The sequence below is a fragment of the Scardinius erythrophthalmus genome, assembly GCF_964197995.2.
Source record: "Scardinius erythrophthalmus genome assembly, chromosome: 16".
In the NCBI taxonomy this organism is placed as follows: domain Eukaryota; kingdom Metazoa; phylum Chordata; class Actinopteri; order Cypriniformes; family Leuciscidae; genus Scardinius; species Scardinius erythrophthalmus.
In genome coordinates this window covers 3971754-3990872 of record NC_138236.1, presented here as the reverse complement: position 1 = coordinate 3990872, position 19119 = coordinate 3971754, and the positions used below count along the sequence as shown (strand labels likewise).

General features: G+C 36.3%; 1 protein-coding gene across 1 annotated transcript in view; it reads right to left on the bottom strand.

The window, feature by feature from the left end:
* The window catches only part of LOC308704664 (mannosyl-oligosaccharide 1,2-alpha-mannosidase IA), a 215495-nt gene that overhangs the window by 16187 nt on the left and 180189 nt on the right, over window positions 1-19119 (bottom strand). The window contains exons 5-6 of the mRNA XM_081389126.1: window positions 3171-3265; window positions 251-374 (exon numbers count right to left, since the gene is read on the bottom strand). Of these exons, the coding sequence (XP_081245252.1) occupies window positions 251-374; window positions 3171-3265 (219 nt within the window). The remainder of the gene's footprint in view (window positions 1-250; window positions 375-3170; window positions 3266-19119) is intronic.

Here is a 19119-nt window from a genome sequence, read left to right as displayed (position 1 = left end):
ATGTGTGTTTTTCCTTCATTTTATTACTAACTTTTCAATAGATTTTTAAATGCAGTGTTTATTTAACTGAACAATATTTGAAGGCTAAATGCTAATGTTTTAATGTATTTACTTATATATTAGTTAATTTAAATGATTATTATATTTCATTTTCGAATAGTACTGTGAGAAGTTTTACTTGGACTGACTACTGAAATATTGGTATGGTGACAACATTAATGTAAATCATCAGAAGACAAATGACTCTTGCCTTCTCAGTGAACACTGGGTTTCCAGACAGTTGGGACAGGTGAACGAACTCCAGGTGGAGCGTCCCGAACTCTGCCAGGATACTGCTCCCGGCCGATGCCCAGCCCCAACTCCAGCTGGTGCCACTGCAACAGAGAGCAAACCAGGCACAGTGAGCACCAACACCCACGCCACACCGCTGCCATGGCAACCAGGCAGGTAACAGTGCGGCCATGGCAACAAAGCACCAAACCATGGAAAGCGGATGCCAGCGTACTTGTCATTTGCTGGGAAAATGAGCGCAGTGGAAACGGCAGGAACCGTTTAACACAGACGTGCTAAAAGCCTTCACTTCATCCCACACGAGAACATTACATGCTTAATGCAAAATCAATAATGATGCAATTTTTAAGAGGATTGAATATACAATAAAACATGTTTAACATTCAAATTTATTCCATCTAGGAACATCTCAGATGGTTTGCACAGAATTGACATGCACACCACCAAAAGTTGCATTTACAGTTCTGCCTCATAAGTTTACACACTTGCAGAATATGTTAATCGTTTTAACAAAATAAGAGGGAACATAAAAAGTGCATGTTATTTTTTTATATACTACTGTCCTGAATAAGCTGTTTCACATATCAGATGCTGTGTGATGTACACATACTGTTTAGCATGGGTCTGTTTAGCAAGGTGTTAAAAAAATGCATTGGTGGAAAGATTTTATGCTACAAAGTTTGGCTTCTCATGCAAATTGATCTTTTAAGGATGTTTACATATTTCACAAAATAATACTGATATTTGTAAGAGGGAACCTTCTCAAGATGAGCGCTATCAAAAGTTTTAATCATAAAACCATTAAGTGTCAATCGCGTAAAAATAATATATTTAGTCTTTTTGGTATTTAGCACAAATTTTAAGTTAACAAGAGAAGTCTGAACCAAATTAAAAGCAGTCTGTAAGGAGTCAATTGCCACTTTTACAGATGGAGCCATATTATATAGAATATGCATAATAGTATTCATTTCCTGGCTCTAGTCCTTAACCAAGTTAATTTATAGAAATAGAAAATAAAATTGGTCCCAAAATAGACCCTTGTGGAACACTGAGATCTTCCAGTCAAATAGTTAAAAAAACACTTCAGCACTGTATTACTAAAACCTATACATTTGAGCCTATGTAAAAGAAGACCATGATCCACAGAATCAAATGCTTTGGATAAACCAATATAAAGTGCAACACATGATTTTCTAACATCTAATGCAGTAATAATGTGATCAGTGACTGACATCGCAGCAGTTATATTACTATGTCCTTGTCTAAAACCTGATTAAGTTTGACTTAAGATGTTATTAACCAACAACGCTTTAACTTTCATTTGCCAGGGATTCAAACACTTTAAGCTGTAATAGACCATCTGGAAAAAAGTGCAACAATGTAAATATTTTAAGAACAGTTTGAACAGTACATCCAGAGCATTTTAATTCTTCATTTTGATTAAATGTCATTAAAATTTCAACTGTTCTGGACTCACTCCTGATGCATGGAAAAAAAAACTGAGCAGAGGAAACATGGAAAGAGAGAGAAAGAGAGAGACCGAGATGCTGAATGAACTCGGGCTTCGCTCCTCCCTGCAGGATACATTCGGTGAAACTGTGGAACTAATTCACAAGATTATTTGTTTCTGGTTCTTATTGGGAAAGCGAGCCACGCACCGCTTCCCTTCTGAAAGAACGATCAATAGCGCTGAAGTCTGGGGAGGAAGAGGAAAGTGAGAAAACTTTTGTCGGAAAAATCAAAGTGTTTGTTAAATAAATGGTGGATAGTTTCACAGGTGGGAGAAATGGCTTAAAGCAGATTTAATATTAAGAAACAGATCATGAATGATGCGGAGTAGCTTACGCTGAGTAGGCTAACACTTATATTCAAAAAAATCAATGCTTGATTTTTGAAGACAATTATTGCACATTTATTATTGCCTTCTGCCTGAAATATGCATGTGATGCTGCACTGGAATTTGAACAAAATGAGGTATAAATGTTTTGATGCCTTAAATGCTGCCTGGCATCTAACTAACGTTTTCACAGATTTGACTTCACCTCTTACTGACATTCACTTGCATAGTTTGGAATAATTAAGTTTTTCATTTATATTTTTTAAAAGAAGCCTCTTATGCTCCACCAAGACTGCATTTATTTGATAAAACATAGAGTAAAAACAGTAATATTGTGAAGTATGATTACATTAATAATACAATTATTACAAAAATAAAAAAGCAGCACAACTGTTTTCAACATCGATGATAATAATAAATGTTTCTTGAGCAGCAAATCATCATATTAGAATGATTTCTGAAGGATCATGTGACACCGAAGATTGGAGTAATGATGCTAAAAAGTCAGCTTTAATCACAGGAATAAATTACATTTTATACTCGCATAGAAAACAGCTATTGACATAATATTACAGTTTTTACTGCATTTTTGATCAAATAAATGCAGCTTTGGTGAGTATAAGCATCCAAAAACATCACAAAATGTTAATAATTCTAAACTTCTGACCGGTAGTGTGAATGTCATAATAAGAGCGTGTGCGTAGTGACGTGTGTTCGGTCTGTGTCACCAAGAAGACTAACCCAAATGCCACACCGGGACCCGCTTTCTCCCAGCCCATCTGTGGGACCGGCTCCTGTTACTCATCTAACTGGAATTAGCGTGAGAATCAGTTAATTAAATTTGCCTGCAGCTGTCAGAGCGAGCTGGAGGACTAATGGAAGCCAGGTGGGCGACAGGAGTGCCAGAAAGCTTTCGCTCGGAAAACAAGAAAGAAATGGTAATATTCGAGGCATATGGCTTTGTGAATGGAAGCGTCTAGCCGGGTTCGGGCCGACAGACGGGACGGTGCGCAGACAGGTAGAAGCTGCATGGGATGCTCACCTGCCCAGGTTAATGACTCCTCTGGGAATGCCGGTGGGTGTGTTGAAGGCGGGTAACAACTTCTCGCCCAGCTCCAACACCTTCTGCTTAAATATCTGAAAGATAAAACAACACCAAACTGTTAACTGCTGTTGCACTGTAGCAAACACATCTGTGCAAGTGTCTCTTCAGAATCACACACTCAAAGGACTCATTTTCTAAACGTTTGACACATTTTCCACATGCTATCCAGGTTTTTTGCAGACACTTTTTTTTCAGACACTGCTAGTGACAGAAATTAATACTTTTATTAGTTTTAAGTGACAGTAAAGACATTTATAATGTTACAAAAGATATAAAAAAATGCTGTTCTTTTACAAAAATAGTGTTTTAACACTGATAATGATCAGAAATGTTTCATCATATTAGAACGATTTCTGAAGGATCATGTGACACTGAAGACTGGAGTAATGATGCTGAAAATTCAGCTTTAATCACAGGAATAAATTATTATAAATTCTTTTTTTTTTTTTTTTTTTTTTTTTTTTTAATCAAATAAATGCAGCCTTGGTAAAAGAAGAGACTTTGTTTAAAAACATTTAAAAAATCTTACCAACCCCAAACATGTATATTAAAGGATTAGCTCACTTTCAAAAAAATGTTTGCTGATTATTTACACACCCCGATGTCATCCAAGATATCCATATCTTTCTTTCATTAGTTGAAAGGAAATTAAGGTTTTTGAGGAAAACATTCCAGGATCTTTTTACACAGAATGGACTTCAATGGCAACCAACTATACCAATGTTCAAAGAAGGTTCAAATGTCCGTCTCAATGCAGCTTCAAAGTCTCGACACAATCCCAGTCGAGAAATAAGGGTCTTATCTAGCGAAACGATCGGTCATTTAAAAAAAAAACAACAACAATTCTACACTTTTTAACCACGAATGCCCATCTTGTACCATCTCTGAGATGCGCCACGTATTACGTCATCACGTTGGAAAGGTCACGAAAAAAAATAAAAAAATAAAATAATAAATTAAATCAAAGATGTCAGACGATTGTGAAGTTGGAGGAGAAAATGAGATGGAATTTTTCGCCCTTCCCTACCTTTCTGAACCAGAGTACACAGACAGATAGATGACGTGACGCGTGACCTTTCCAACGTGATGACGCAGTGTGTGGCACATCTCAGAGATGGTACACGACGAGCATTCGTGGTTAAAAAGTATATATATATATATATATATATATATATATATATATATATATATATATATATATATATATATTTTTTTTTTTTTTTTTTTTTTTGAAAATGGCCGATCGTTTCGCGAGATAAGACCCTTATTTCTCGACTGGGGTCGTGTCGAGACTTTGAAGCTGCATTGAGACATTTGAACCTTCTCTGAACATTGGTATAGTTGGTTGCCATTGAAGTCCATTCTGTGTAAAAAAATCCTGGAATGTTTTCCTCAAAAACCTTAATTTCTTTTCGACTAATGAAAGAAAGACATGAATATCTTGGATGACATCGGGGTAAGTAAATTATCCGCAAACATTTTTTTGAAAGTGAACTAATCTTTAAGTATGCAAAATATGCAATGATAAACATTCCAAACTCTAGTATGATATATAGTCATCACATGACTTCAACATACTGTATATTTAATGTATTTTATTTAATGATCAAATAAGGAAAAAAATGTTTTTTAGCTGTCTGGAATCTAGGTGTTCAAACTTTTCCTTTTGTAGCAGGTGCAGAAAACTCTTCACCAACAGTTTATGTTTCAAATGCAACTGCTGTATTTATCAAATTCACTCAGAATGGACTTTCAAACTGCCTTGAACCCACACAATCAAGTTTTTCAGTGACAAGGTCATCTTTAAAAGTGAATTAAACTTGACAGGGTGCAGCAGAATGGAACCGTGCGCAGACCTCGAGATGTGTTTTTAACGCTGACGTCGGCTGTTACACAATAGGCTAACAGAGATATTTCTCTCTAAGCTCTTTTTAGTGGTGCTTGCCACTATTATTGCTGTGATTTAGGTTTAGAGATTTTACCAAACCTCTAAATCTAAGTATTAAACTCCAATGTGCAACTCGTCCCAAACCAGACTTCACCTGGTGGGCCATAAAACAGGTGGAAAAAACTCCCATAGATTTACACTGAAGGAAGCACCACACCAGAATATCACAGAGACTTAAAGGTGCAGGACTCTTTTTCATACGGTGAAACCACATAGCAAACCACTCAGAATACCTTAGCAACAGCACAGGAAAGCCATGGAAACCACAACAATGCCTTAGCAACATGGTGGCAACTTATCATGGTAAAAAACAACATTGATCTTCAGTGCCAGAATTAATAATATTTACCCGAGTTGTGAACGTGAGCTTGCAGTCTGTATTGAATGTGATAAAATGATACTGTACTGCAAAATGACTGAACACATCTTTCTATTGAGTTGTTCAATAAAACAAACATACACTGCAATAATGTAGGACGAACAAATGATTCTTACGAGCCAGTCCTTTTTAGCGAATCAAAACATTCAGCGCAACCTGTCTGATTACAGCTTGAATGACTCTTACGAGTCGGTTCTTTTAATGAATAGTTTGAAAATACTCTGAGAGACACTGAACTGAATTGATCAGAGCGGCAACTAAATAAAAAATTTGACTCAATCAATGAACTGCAAGTTACTATCATGTTCATTGATATATATATATAAACAATTATAAAAATACAGCCTATACTACAGGGCCGTTGAATGCTTGAATCTGATTGGTTGACGAACGTTCTAAGGTGTGCATTATTTTCAGGGAAACGCACAGCTAAAGTAGTTCCAGGCAGGTCTTGACCGCATTACAGTTCCATATCACTTCGCGTAGTTAACGGTAATAACGGAAAATAGGATACAATTCATAACAAGAAAAAACATTTAGCCCCATGCGCTTGATCTGCAATTTTCAATGTCTAGCTTCACAAACAATGGAAACATGCAGTTTAATTTGAATAAATAAAGTATATAGTCCTATCTATAATCAATAGAAAATTAAACTGAATATAGGCTAAATAAATGGATAGTCCTGCAGCGGATTATTATTATTGCAGATAATATAAAAATAAATAATTATTGATAGGCCTACTTGTTAAAAGGGCTTTGTGTTTCATTTATTTGGCTAGTCTGTCATCTGTCAATAATAGAAAAAAAAAAAGAATGAATTCGAATTAATTAAAAGGAATTGAATTAATAAATAAATAATACTATTGACGCACATGCTTTTCTGTCTCATTATTGCAACATCTCTCTCTAATAACTGCACTAATAACTGCATAAAGCCGGGGACACACTTTAAGGCCGGTTATGAATGCAATTTGATACTTATGACTGATAATGCCCAAACGCGCGTTCAGTCTGTGTTCAAGTCGGTGTTTAAAATCTGCTGCAGTCGATGAAAACAGTCAGAGAATGTGTCAGCTAGTCGTGTGTCCCCAGCATTAGTCTGCTATCAGTGGCTCAAACCTCCGTTAATAACTCTAAAATAACGTTTTGTAATTAGCAACGGAGGCATTGGATTAGATGCGTAAGAAATTAGTCCTACATACAAGAGCGTTTTAATGACAAAAACTTTACAAACGTCTTGAAATACATAATCTGAACAATATTTCGATGTATGGTAACTGTAGTATAAGCGGAATAATTGACTTGAGGCCGTTATTATTAGAAAAATAAAGCACACTCCGCTTCGCGTCGTGACCGCATTACCACCTCGGGTGTGCATTATTTTTATAATAATTCAACGGCCTGTCGTCAATTATTCCTTACATATTTTGCAAACGGCCCTTTTGCACGTTGTCTCTCCCTCCTGAACTCAAACATCACAATCACAGCTCTTACAGCTTTTTTAAAACTACTTTTAATAAGGTCAAACATATTAAAGGGTTGTTCACACAGAACACATTTTTCCATCCCAATGCACTACTTTTCCACGCATTTCCATGTTTTTCCATGTAAACAGACGTGCATAACCATTGCACTCGCGTCTTTAGCAGTGTCTCGCGCATGACCTGGCATTCTAAAAACGCGGCGCCCATTCCACTACCCACGTCTCACGTTTTTCAAAGCAAATACACATTCTGTGTGAATGGCCCCTAAGAATACTTTTAGCTGTTTTGCTATGTGTCATGAGCCTAATCAACTGAGTAGCTAACACTATATATATATATATATATATATATATATATATATATATATATATATATATATATATATATATATATATATATACATACATACATACTGGGGATGTCAATTTACTCAAATTCCCATGATTGATTGATTGTTTAAATCAACGATCAATTGGTTGATTAATCACCTTAATGCAATATTTGCAATATAATGCTGCAATATTATGCAATATAATGCTGCGTCTACTGTCATATAGCCAACAGCATGACAGGGTTTGCAAATGCTGCTCAAAACACAATGTTTCTCACCAAATGAATGAGAATGGTTTTTAATCTAAATAAAGGGCTAGTAGGATTGTAAAATGAGTCGATGTGATTGATCATTTATTAAATTACTTATTTAATCAAATATAACGACTAATACAACGTGTCACCAACAACGCTGCCTCAGATGCGTGCTGTTCAGAATATGTAGCTCCTGTTGTGGACGTTTTCTTCCTGGAACAACACGGCAACTAAACCCAATAAATTCCCAACGTTTTATTGCAATATTATTCTCTTTATAATGTTATGTAATATGACAGTCCCAATCATAGTCATTAATAGTCGCTGTTTGAGTGGCATGCGCTGAAAATGATCACCGGCGCACTTTATGTAAGGGATAATGTAGAGCGAGACGGTTGTTATAGCGAATACAACCCCGACAGGCTGATCAGGACCCCGACGCAAAGCGGAGAATCAGCCTGAAGGGGTTGTATTCGCTATAACAACCGCCTCGCTCTACATTATCCCGCTTATTACATGGCTACCCACCAAATAAATCAATAATTTGACACAAAATATTGATTTAAAAAGGAGTTTATTGATTTAAAAACGATTGTATTGCTTCCGCTAAATAAAATAGTCCGTTCAGTCTCTACGGTTAGAATCCTGCATCCATAGCAACGGTGTGTTTTCATAGCAACGGTGTGTTATACTTCGCAGCGGTCGGTTATCAAGAAATAACACACCACTACATTAGAATTCAACCAAGCCATGTAATAAACAGCGTTAATTCTTACCCAAATGTATCAGAAATAAATCAGATAGGCCTACACAAAATAAACACAATATTACAACTTACATTTGCACAAAACAAGATTCTGAGAATGCACACGCAAACTTAAAGTCATGAAAGGTGTAACTCAAGCCTTTTAACGTAAAATGGCCACAAACATAACTCTGGCATGATCACTTCATTTTTCGTTATGTCTGCTTTACGGTTGACCAGTTTTATCAATTAAGTTGTTATCGACAAGTTATTGTCATCAATTAATCGTTAGCATCCCTAATATACACATACTTCCTTTATTGTATAAAATAATAAATAAATGTATATATATATACATATATATGTGAAGAGTTCAGATGCAAAAAAGTGCCATCTGAAATTTTCTTCTAGAATGATAACTTTTTATCAACTTGTATATTTAAGTTCAGTAATTTCACTTAAATGACAATTCATAGGTAATTTTCATTGCCATTTAAGTTTAATTTATGATATCCTCTATGATATGAATATAAATCTGAGTTTGTGTATACCGATGGGAAGAGTGCACTGTACTGTCACCAGTAGAAGGTCAAAGTTGGCTGAAACCACTGGGCTCTGGAGAGTCATGCTGTGCCCTCTGCTATAACTAGGCCAGCACATCTCCAGGTTAATGCATCTGTGCAGGAGTGAAATGAGGGCTGAGATGAGAAGAACAAGCTGATTGGCCCCCTGCACTCCGTATCAGACAGATCACTAATGACCCATAGCTGGAGACTCATCCGTCCCAGACAGAAGAACATCTGTGAGGCTTCACATGCCAGGACAGCACGGGCAATACAAACTAAAGACACAGTGCCGCAAATAATACAACTCTTTAACTCATGTCGTTCCAAAGAGTATGCATTTTGTTCTTCCAGAGAAGTTTGGAAAGATTTGAATCCATATTGAGATGCTTTAAGGCTCCAGAATGATGCTAAAGATCATGAAAGTAATGCATATGATTTATGCAATACACATTGTATTTAACGTGAAATTTTGAAGTAGAAAGACTGAAATGGTAAAACCTACTTTTCAGTGTATTAAAAGCCTTCAGAAAGAACTTACATCAAACAGTAATTCAAAGAAAATCTTTATTTTTATATCTTAAATTTCAATCTGCTCTTCGTACAAAATTACAACATGAGCTCAGAAGACTTGGAATATATCTTATGGACTACTATTATGCTGCATTTTTGTTCGTTTTTGGAGCTTGACAGTTGATAAGATCTGGCATTGCATGCAAGAACTGCATAAACAACAGAGAGAAATCTCACTCCGGCTGAACTATTCCTTTAACTGCATTGCTATCTGACATACAGGGATCCTGATTGTCGTGGGAAATTTGCAGTATTGATCCAGTATGGCAGCAGACGGCACGAACATTTCACTTTCAGCCTGAACACAATTCTCTCTAGCACACACACTGCGAAGATCGTCAAAGAAAAACCAAGTAACTCTGGCCCCGAGTTAATATTTAATTTTCACCAGAGCAAACACGCGCCTCAGGAGGAAGGTCATTGATGCGCATGTGCCCTTTGAACTCTGTGAGCATCATCAGCGTGTGCAGTAGTTGACGGCGCACCGGCAGAGGAGACATTTTCAATTTAATTACAGGACACTTACGCACAGCTCAGGAGCCACAAATGACTTTTTATTAAAGGCCATTTGCTGTCGAACCATCAAACTGGAGGCTGCACCTCAGAAAACAAACAGCGCTGGAAGATGAAGCCGTAAATGAGCAGCTCGCACGAGGAGCGACGGATGCAACACACAAATGTATCAGTCCAATAAATGCAGGGTGAGCGCAGAGGATCCTGGGACGTCATTTAGGCGCTACTGTCCATTTAATACTGAAGCAGATTCAGAAGACGTTAATGACGTGGATATAAGACAACGGAAAACACATTAAATAGAGTTGTTTGTGGAGCGCTGACATCGGTAATCAGAAACGATTGCTCTCTGACTTCATCTAGAGTTCATTTAAAAGCAATTCAGGTTGTCTATCCAGAAGAGAACTGAGGTCTACTGAAGGTCTGGTGTTTCTTACAAACTTCCACTTGTGTTATTTCAACAGAACCAGAAAAGAAAAGACCATAATTATTGTTAAGAATATATTAGAAATATAAATGAAATATTTATATGACATGACAGAATAATAATTTTAATAATTACATAAAAATACTAATAATAGCCATTGTCATTATTAATATTAATAATTTTTAAAATCAAGCATTTCATATTATGATATACTATAAATGAAAATTTTATAGAATAATAATTTATAATAATTATTAATAATTTCTATAATAATAGTATTTCAATAATTTAAATCTTATTGAATAAGAATAAAATAATATAAAATAGATAATAATAATAAATAAATAAATGAATAATACATATCTTTTTTTAAATAATATTATACTAAACATTTCCATTTATTATCATTATTATTATCACTATGTACTAACTGAACTTTAAAAGGTTCTCCTATGGCATGAATATATCAAACCCTTCATTTTAGCTTATTTTCAGTCATTGACAATGAAAATTCAGATGTCGTGCTGCTATGAAATACACACAGCACTTTTATGGAAGAAACTGTCATAAAACTGTCGTATAAGGCCTGGTTGAAGTCTGAGCAGTGAAATATCGCATCTTTTCCCATCATGCCCTTCTAGCCAAGATGCATCCAGAGCTTTTCACTTCCACCTTCTCTCACATCGGCGTCTGACGAATGCTTTCAAGACGGCAGCTCTTTTAACAAGACTGCAAAAAGGCTGGAGTCAGGCAGACTGTCATCTTATATTTCTGATTTACCAAACCACATGAAGCGTGTGCTGAGGTTCTCACCAGCCGACTGAAGCTCAGACGAGCCCTGGACGTGAGGAGAGTCCTTCAGCATCTCCAATGCTTAGGAATTTTAATTGTAAATTGTCATTAAAATTTAACTCAGGGAATTTTATCATAAACACGTATTAATTTATGCTTAAGTATTAATTTATGCTAAAAGGACTTTAGCAGCTCAACTAATCAAATTAAATGCTTTATACACTACCGGTCAAAAGTTAGAAATAATTAATATGAATAATTATATTGATTAATGATTAATATTATAATTGATTATAATTATTTAATATTAATATTTGAGCACCAATAAATACTGATAATAATTTAGCAGCAAATCAGCATGAATGATTTCTGAAGGATCATGTGACGCTGAAGACTGGAGTAATGATGCTGAAAATTCAGCTTTGATCACAGGAATAAATAACATTTAAAATATATTCACATAGAAAACAGATATTTTAAATTATAATAATATTTCACAATATTAATGTTTTTAATCTAATTTTGAACAAATGAATGCAGCCTTGGTGAGCATTAAGAGTGTTTATGTATAAATAAATTCATATATTGTACAGTATTAATATATTTGCAATGAACAAATCAAACAAAAGTAATTGAAATAGCTCAACACGACAAATGTTTCAAGTGGTTTTCCCAAATCCCCAATATGGATCAGCGGTATGTCTGGAGAAAGAAGAATGAAGCATTAGCTGTAAAGAACACTGTCTACAGTTAAGCATGTGATGCTCTGCGGCTGCTTTACGTCCTCTGGCACTGGAAACCTGCAGCGTTTGAAAGGCAAGATGGATTCATTGAACTATCAGGAAATCCTAGGAGAAAACGTCATGCCGTCAGTGAGGAAGCTGAAGCTTGGGAGTCATTGGATCTTCCAACAGGATAATGATCCCGAGCATACCTCAGGTTCCACCAAGGCTTGGTTTCAGAAGAAGTCCTGGAAGATTCTACAGTGGCCATCACGGTCACCAGACTTGAACCCCATAGAAAACCTCTAGTGGGATTTAAAGAAGGCGGTTGCAGCAAGCAAACCCAAGAATATCACTGAACTGGAGGCCATTGCTCATGAGGAACGGGCTCAGATTCCTCAGAAACGCTGCCAGAAGCTGGTGTCTGGTTATACATCTTGTTTGCAGCAGGTCATAACAGCAAAAGGGTGTTCTACTAAATACTAAAGATGCTTCCAATGAATGGAGTTGAATAATTTTGAGACTGCAGAAGTCATTAAAAGTTACATTTTCAGTTGAATTTGGAGAAACATATGTTGTGTTGAGCTATTTCAATTACTTTTGTTTGATTTGTTCATTGCAAACAACTGAAAGTCTATAAATATTGCCAATAAACCTGATTTGCAAAGGGGGTTGAATAATTTCGATATATTATATTATATTATATATAATATATTATATTATATTATATTATATAGCAAAAATACAAATTAATAGTTACAGTATATATATATATTTTTTAGCATGAATAGTCTCTGCGTGCCGGCTGAAGCTCTTGTGTCTCCTCCAGCGGCTCTAATTGGAGCTCTGCTTCAGTGGAGATGGTCTCAGACGCTGCTTTTGGAAAAAGGGCACCACAAATCCACCCAAGCTGAATGCCAAAGAGGTGATGGCTTTGCTTTTCCATGGAGAGACTAAAGGCTGAAGCAAATGCCAGCGCTCAGCTTTGTTGTGGCCGCTGACAGTTGCGGTGGCAGTGGTGCTGATGTGTGATTATGGTTTCTGTATATCAGCAGCGCTGGTAAAGAGCCGTTCTGATGACTACAGCACACCCGCCTCAGACGTGCGCTAACCAGCAGCTAAGGCAAAATATCTGTGGTTTACTAAACAAAGACATGTGGGGAAAAAGAGAAAACGAGAAAAGTAACTGGAAAAATAAGACAGTAAGTATATATATATATATATATATATATATATATATATACTTATACATACACACACACACACACATATATATATACACACGCACACACAGACACATATATATATATATATACACACACACACACACACATACAGTATATACGTTTTAAATTGTATAAAAAATAGTGCTGTCAATCAATTTATTGTGTGTGTGTATGTTGTATATGTATATAACATACATACATACATACATGTGTATACACATGTATATATATATACACACACACATATATATACACATGTATGTATGTTATATATATATATATATATATATATATATATATATATATATATATATATATATATATATATATATATATATATATATATATATATATATACATATATATATACACACACACACGATAAATTGATTGACAGCACTATTTTTTATACAAGTGAAAATGATATCCAACCCTAGTCATAAAAACAACTATTTATGTTATATCTGCATACAACTATCTGCCAGTGCAATGAGACAAAATACACTATTATACCAGATGCATTTTCCGAAGTCAACAAGTCAACAAAGTCATAATATGTTTTGCACTTCTGCTTATCAGGGTGAGTCTTAAAGAATATTTCGAACAATATTTGTGCAGTAGTTGCAATATTTGTCATTGCACAGTCCTAGATCCAGGTAAACATTTAACAAGCTCCATCTGATTTCCTCATCTATACATAGGTTTATTATTGCAGATGGTTGCATTGTAAAGATCCTCTCAGTAATAAAGGGTGAACACTGTGTCTCATGAAGCAGATATAGCACAGGTGACACAGCTTTGATGTAGCGGCACGCTTGATTCACGTCTCCACAGAACAAAGCCACCGCACCACATGGATCTATCTGACGCCTGTTTACCAGCTTGTAAATCTCAAGTCTTTGTTCTCGGTGACGTTCGGGTTGAATAAGTGGTGCTGCATTATTCATTACGTTATGCTACAGCTGAAACTTTACTTCAGAGCTCAAGAAAAGAATCATAAATTAGCCAAAAAAAAAAAAACCTTTTCCCCCAACCAGACGCATACGTGGAGTCATCAGAAGTCAGATTTAGACGGATTCTCCGTTTATTAACTCTGCATAATGTGCAAGTCACTGCTATTTATGCCTCTTTTCCTGTGATCGTATTACAGAGGATCTCTCGTCGTATTATGCAGAGAAAAAGCATCAGCGGGACCATAACATTTCCTTCCCACCTAATTAGCACTGTGGAGGATGAGTATGTGTCTATGAGGACGATTATGTGTCTATGAGGACGAGTCAGGCTAAATGATGCTCCTCTGGATGCATTAGATGAGAGGACACAGAGAAAACATACAGCAGAAGACAGGCTGGATCTCACAAACATGTCCAGATCATATTTCACCACAAAATCAAAAAAAAATAAAAATAAATATTTTACAGAAAATGGAGCCTATTTTAGCCTGATTCTCTCTTGGTAGTCTGGTTAAATAGATTTAAAATTATAGATGTTACATTGTTAACAGTTCAGGTTTATTCAATCGAGTGCTTGAAATAACTTCATTTTGTGATCTGATGTGGCTTCATAGGTCATATCATAGAATAAGGCAGAAGTATAATATAGTATAAGTATAATAGTATAATATAGTTAATAATAATAATTTAGTATAATATAGGGTGATAAGCATTGCATTATACTGCAAATATACGTTATTCTTATGAAAATACCCGAGATGTCTAGAAGAACACAGATAAGCCATATATTGTGGCAGTCGTATGTTTATTGTGTTCATGTTTCATAAGTCAAAACGTCTATCTATATCTGTGTTTTATCCTGCTACAGCGATATCTTGGATGCCTTTGTCCATATAAGGGATTTCCTGGAACATCATATGTTTTATGACTTCTATGAGTCTCACTTGAGTTATTCCTGCGGCTACGAGTTTGAATGAAACAGACCTTACATGTGTACTCACCAATGCCCTCAACACCCTATTTAGTGTAAAAATAGGAAAAATTATATAATAATAATATAATATAAATAATTAAATAATATAAAAATAATAATAGGAAAACAATAATAATATTAAAATTTAAAGTAAAGTGTAGAGAATTTTTTTTCTCTCTCAATGGACGGATAAGATTTCCTGACAAAAAGAAATTACCATCACAGATTGTTATCATAATAATTTAATATTTTATAATAGACCTTTCTAATGATTTATAGGAAAATAGGGCAGTATTTTCAAGAGCTCAACCAAACTGGATGGATGTTGTTTGGATTGTAAAACGTGATTATTGGGTTTTATAAACAAAACTGACATGCTAAGCAAGAGATGTTATGTTCCTGTCTGAAAACATTTCTGGTTAAGGTTTGTATTTGTCATTATGTCAGTCACGTGTGTGTGTGTGTTAGGGGTGGGAATCACCAGAGGCCCCACAATATGATATTATTGCGATTCTGAATGTATTGCAGTGTGCTGAGTATTGCAATAACATATACTGTGATTTATTACTTTTTTTCCAACTGCAAATAGGTTGTAAGATTGTTCTTTGTAAAACATCTTAAAACAATGTATCGTTAAAAAAAAAGTGTTTATTTGACAAATAATTTCTATTAAAATATGTCTAAAATAAGACAAATATTAAACAAAGAAGGAACGAAGGACATATATGGATGTATGGGGATGTGAAGATGTAAAATCAAAAACAGACTAAGATCTTGATCTTATTAGATAAAAACATATGGAAAAAAGGTAAGCACACCATCTGTGTTTTCATTTCAAGAATTCAGAAGAGGGTGTTTTTGTGTTTGACCCTTTGCATTCTTGTATGAAAACTGTCAAACTATGTTTTGGAGTGACTGTAATCTACTTTCCAAGAGTTTCCTGCCAAAACAGAGGACAGTGAGGTTAGCTAAAGCGCTGCTGTGCTCCTCCGATAAACAAGCGTTTCCGCGCCGCCGTCCTCACGTTTCTGCCGCTCGGATGGAAAAGAAAACCCTCCCAACTCAATTATGTGACTCTCAGGAAGATTTTCACTATCAGAGATGAATGGATGACACAGTTTGATGCTATTTCACAAATCCCATTTCATGTCCTTCTAAAGAAAAGAAAAACCCTCCAAAAATGGAGTATTGCACAACATTCAGTGAAAATGTCAATCCCATGTGCTGTGTGGGTGAAAGACTGCGAGTTGGACAGAGATATGAACACATGGCTAGAAGCTTGTCGGCTCCCTTTAGAGACATGATAACAATTGTCAACTAAGGTGGGCGGTAAGACCAAAATCACAGTATGAGTAATTTTATACCACGATATACGGACTTTTAATGGAATTATTCCAAGTGTCGCCCCTGCCGTGTAAAATAAAATAAAAGAGTTCAACCACTGTTAGCCATTCAAATGTTGGCACAGGTTGGCAAAGCAAGTTTATTTATGTAGAAGATTTCACACACAGTGATCATTCAGAGTGCTTTTTATAAAGAATAAGACACATGAATTAAAGAATAAGGGATAAAAAAGAAACAAAAGAAAAGTGCTTCTTATGAAGTGCCTCTATTTTGCTATTTTAAAGGTTTAGAGTCTCCAACAATAGACTTGCATGCATCCAAGGTCAAAAAACATTAAATTTTTCTAATAATATGCATTGCACATTAACTTATGTCTCAAAGAGTCGGTAAACGGTTAATTCGAAGATTCAGTCTCTCTAAACTCCTCCTTCCGTGAGCCTGCTCTGCTCTGATTGGTCAGACAGAACAGTGTGTTGTGATTGGTCTACAGCTTACAGCATGTTAGAAACTAAATGGCCATCATCTTCACAGTGATACGAATGATGGCGTCACTCATTTTTTGCGCGTATCAGTTCTAGCGCTAGTCTTCTATTTACATACTTCACATACTTTTGAAGTGCAGCAAAGTGGATTCACAGCTCTGAAAACAGCGTCTCCTCAACATGTCGAAAACACGAACCAAACTCTTCCGGTCTCAGCTACAACTACAGTGTTTGTGGGCGGGGCAAAGTAGACCTCGTTCACGGGCAGCCAATGAACAGCACAGGCTGGCATTATGCTAATTAGTTACATTGTTGAGAGACTGGAATTACTGAAAACTCGTTTCTGCAGTTCAGAATTTGATTCTTTCTTTTAGAAGTCTATAACTTTATTTGTCATGCATGTGATCTTTAAAACTTTGCTTTTCCCATTCACAAACAGCTTTATTACACACTGCATGAAAGGTCATGTCCGGAAAAGCATAATAGGGACACTTACATTTATAATGTTTCTTGATAAAATTGTTAGTTCATGTTAGCTCAGGTCCATTAAATAATATTACAAGGTACAACTTTTGACTTTAGTAATGTATTAGTAAACGTTGCTTAAAAAATGCTTTAGAAGTATTTTTCATTGTTAGCTAATGTTAACTTATGCAATTAGAAAATAGAACCTTATTGTAAAGAGCTACCAAAAAGCACACATTAAAAAATACCCAAAAATAATCCTGTGCATTGCAATCAGGAAAATGCTCCATAGTGATCAGTTCGAGTGTATGAACAATACAGCAGAATCTCGCTCCACCCCTTGACACATTTCTTCCGTCACCCCTTCACACTCTCTGCGACTCGTGTGGAAACGCACAGATGGACACGGGGCGAAAACGTCTGGGGTGACAAACTGTGAACACGTGTACCCGTGTGACATTGTAACGTGGGTTCAAATACGTAGGCGAACAACTCTCACCAGCAGAAATGACAGTCATCCAGCGCAAGGTCAAGAGGAGGACAAGCTCAATCTATCGCCAAACTGATTTGTACAATACGAGCAAAAAACAGGAGCGTTGCAACTTCTAGCTTATCCGACTGTGAGATCCGCCGTCTGTGGAGTTCTCTCTCGCCTGGCCATTTTAAATGTGACATTTTCAGCGTGGTTCCTCTCCGGGTCAGATCTCATAATAATCTTGGAGCGTGATGCTCAGTCAGCCGCTCTGCAGTGTGTTGTCTTCCCTGCGAAGAGAAGCACGACCTCTTCTCCGAGCTCGCCAGGCCCGGCAGGGCTTATTTGCACCTTCATACTCTCTCACAGTTAGAAAAAGCCCAGGGCTCTTGGCAGTAATATGGTCTTTTTATACTTCACAGCACAAACCAGCGTCTGCGGAGAAGTCGGCGCTAATGATTCACGACTCTAATCCATATGACAGAATCAATTCAAAAGAGCAGGATATGGACGTGCTCAGAGAAGACGGCACAGAAATCGAACGCCGCTGTAGAACAGAGAGCGGCGGTGAAGAGCTGGAGTGGGATGAAAACTCATGGGGATTATGTGATCGGAAAAGACACAGACTGGGAACCAGACATCTGGACATTCAGCTATAGGAACACGAGGACTTTGGGAAGTACAAAGCTAAAATTAAAGGGTTAGTTCACCCCAAAAATGAAAATTCTGTCAGTAATTACTGACCCTCATGTTGTTCCAACCCCGTAAGACTTTCGTTCGTCTTCGGAACACAAATTAAGATATTTTTGATGAAATCTGAGAGCTGGCTCACTTCTTCATATAGGCTTCTAGGTAATCGATATCTGCCGGCCCAGAAAAGTTATTAAAGACATTGTTAAAATAGTCCAAGTGACAACAGTGGCTCAACCTTCAGTTTATCAAGCGACGAGAATACTTTTTGTGCGCAAAAAAAAAGCAAAAATAACGACTTTATTCAACTCTTCATTTTCTTCTGTGTGGGCCTGAGTGAGTTCACGTAGTGTAACAGTGCAGACTTCTGGGTTGTACGTCAGAACGCAGGCTCACTATTGGCCGACGCTGGTCATGTGTGTGATGCGTTTGATGCTGGCCAATGGTGAGCCTACGTTCTGACGTTCTCTATTTTGGGACTTGTTTCCATTTTTTCTGGTTTTAAGCATAATTCTAACAACATTTTCTGAGGTTAATGATGAATTTTT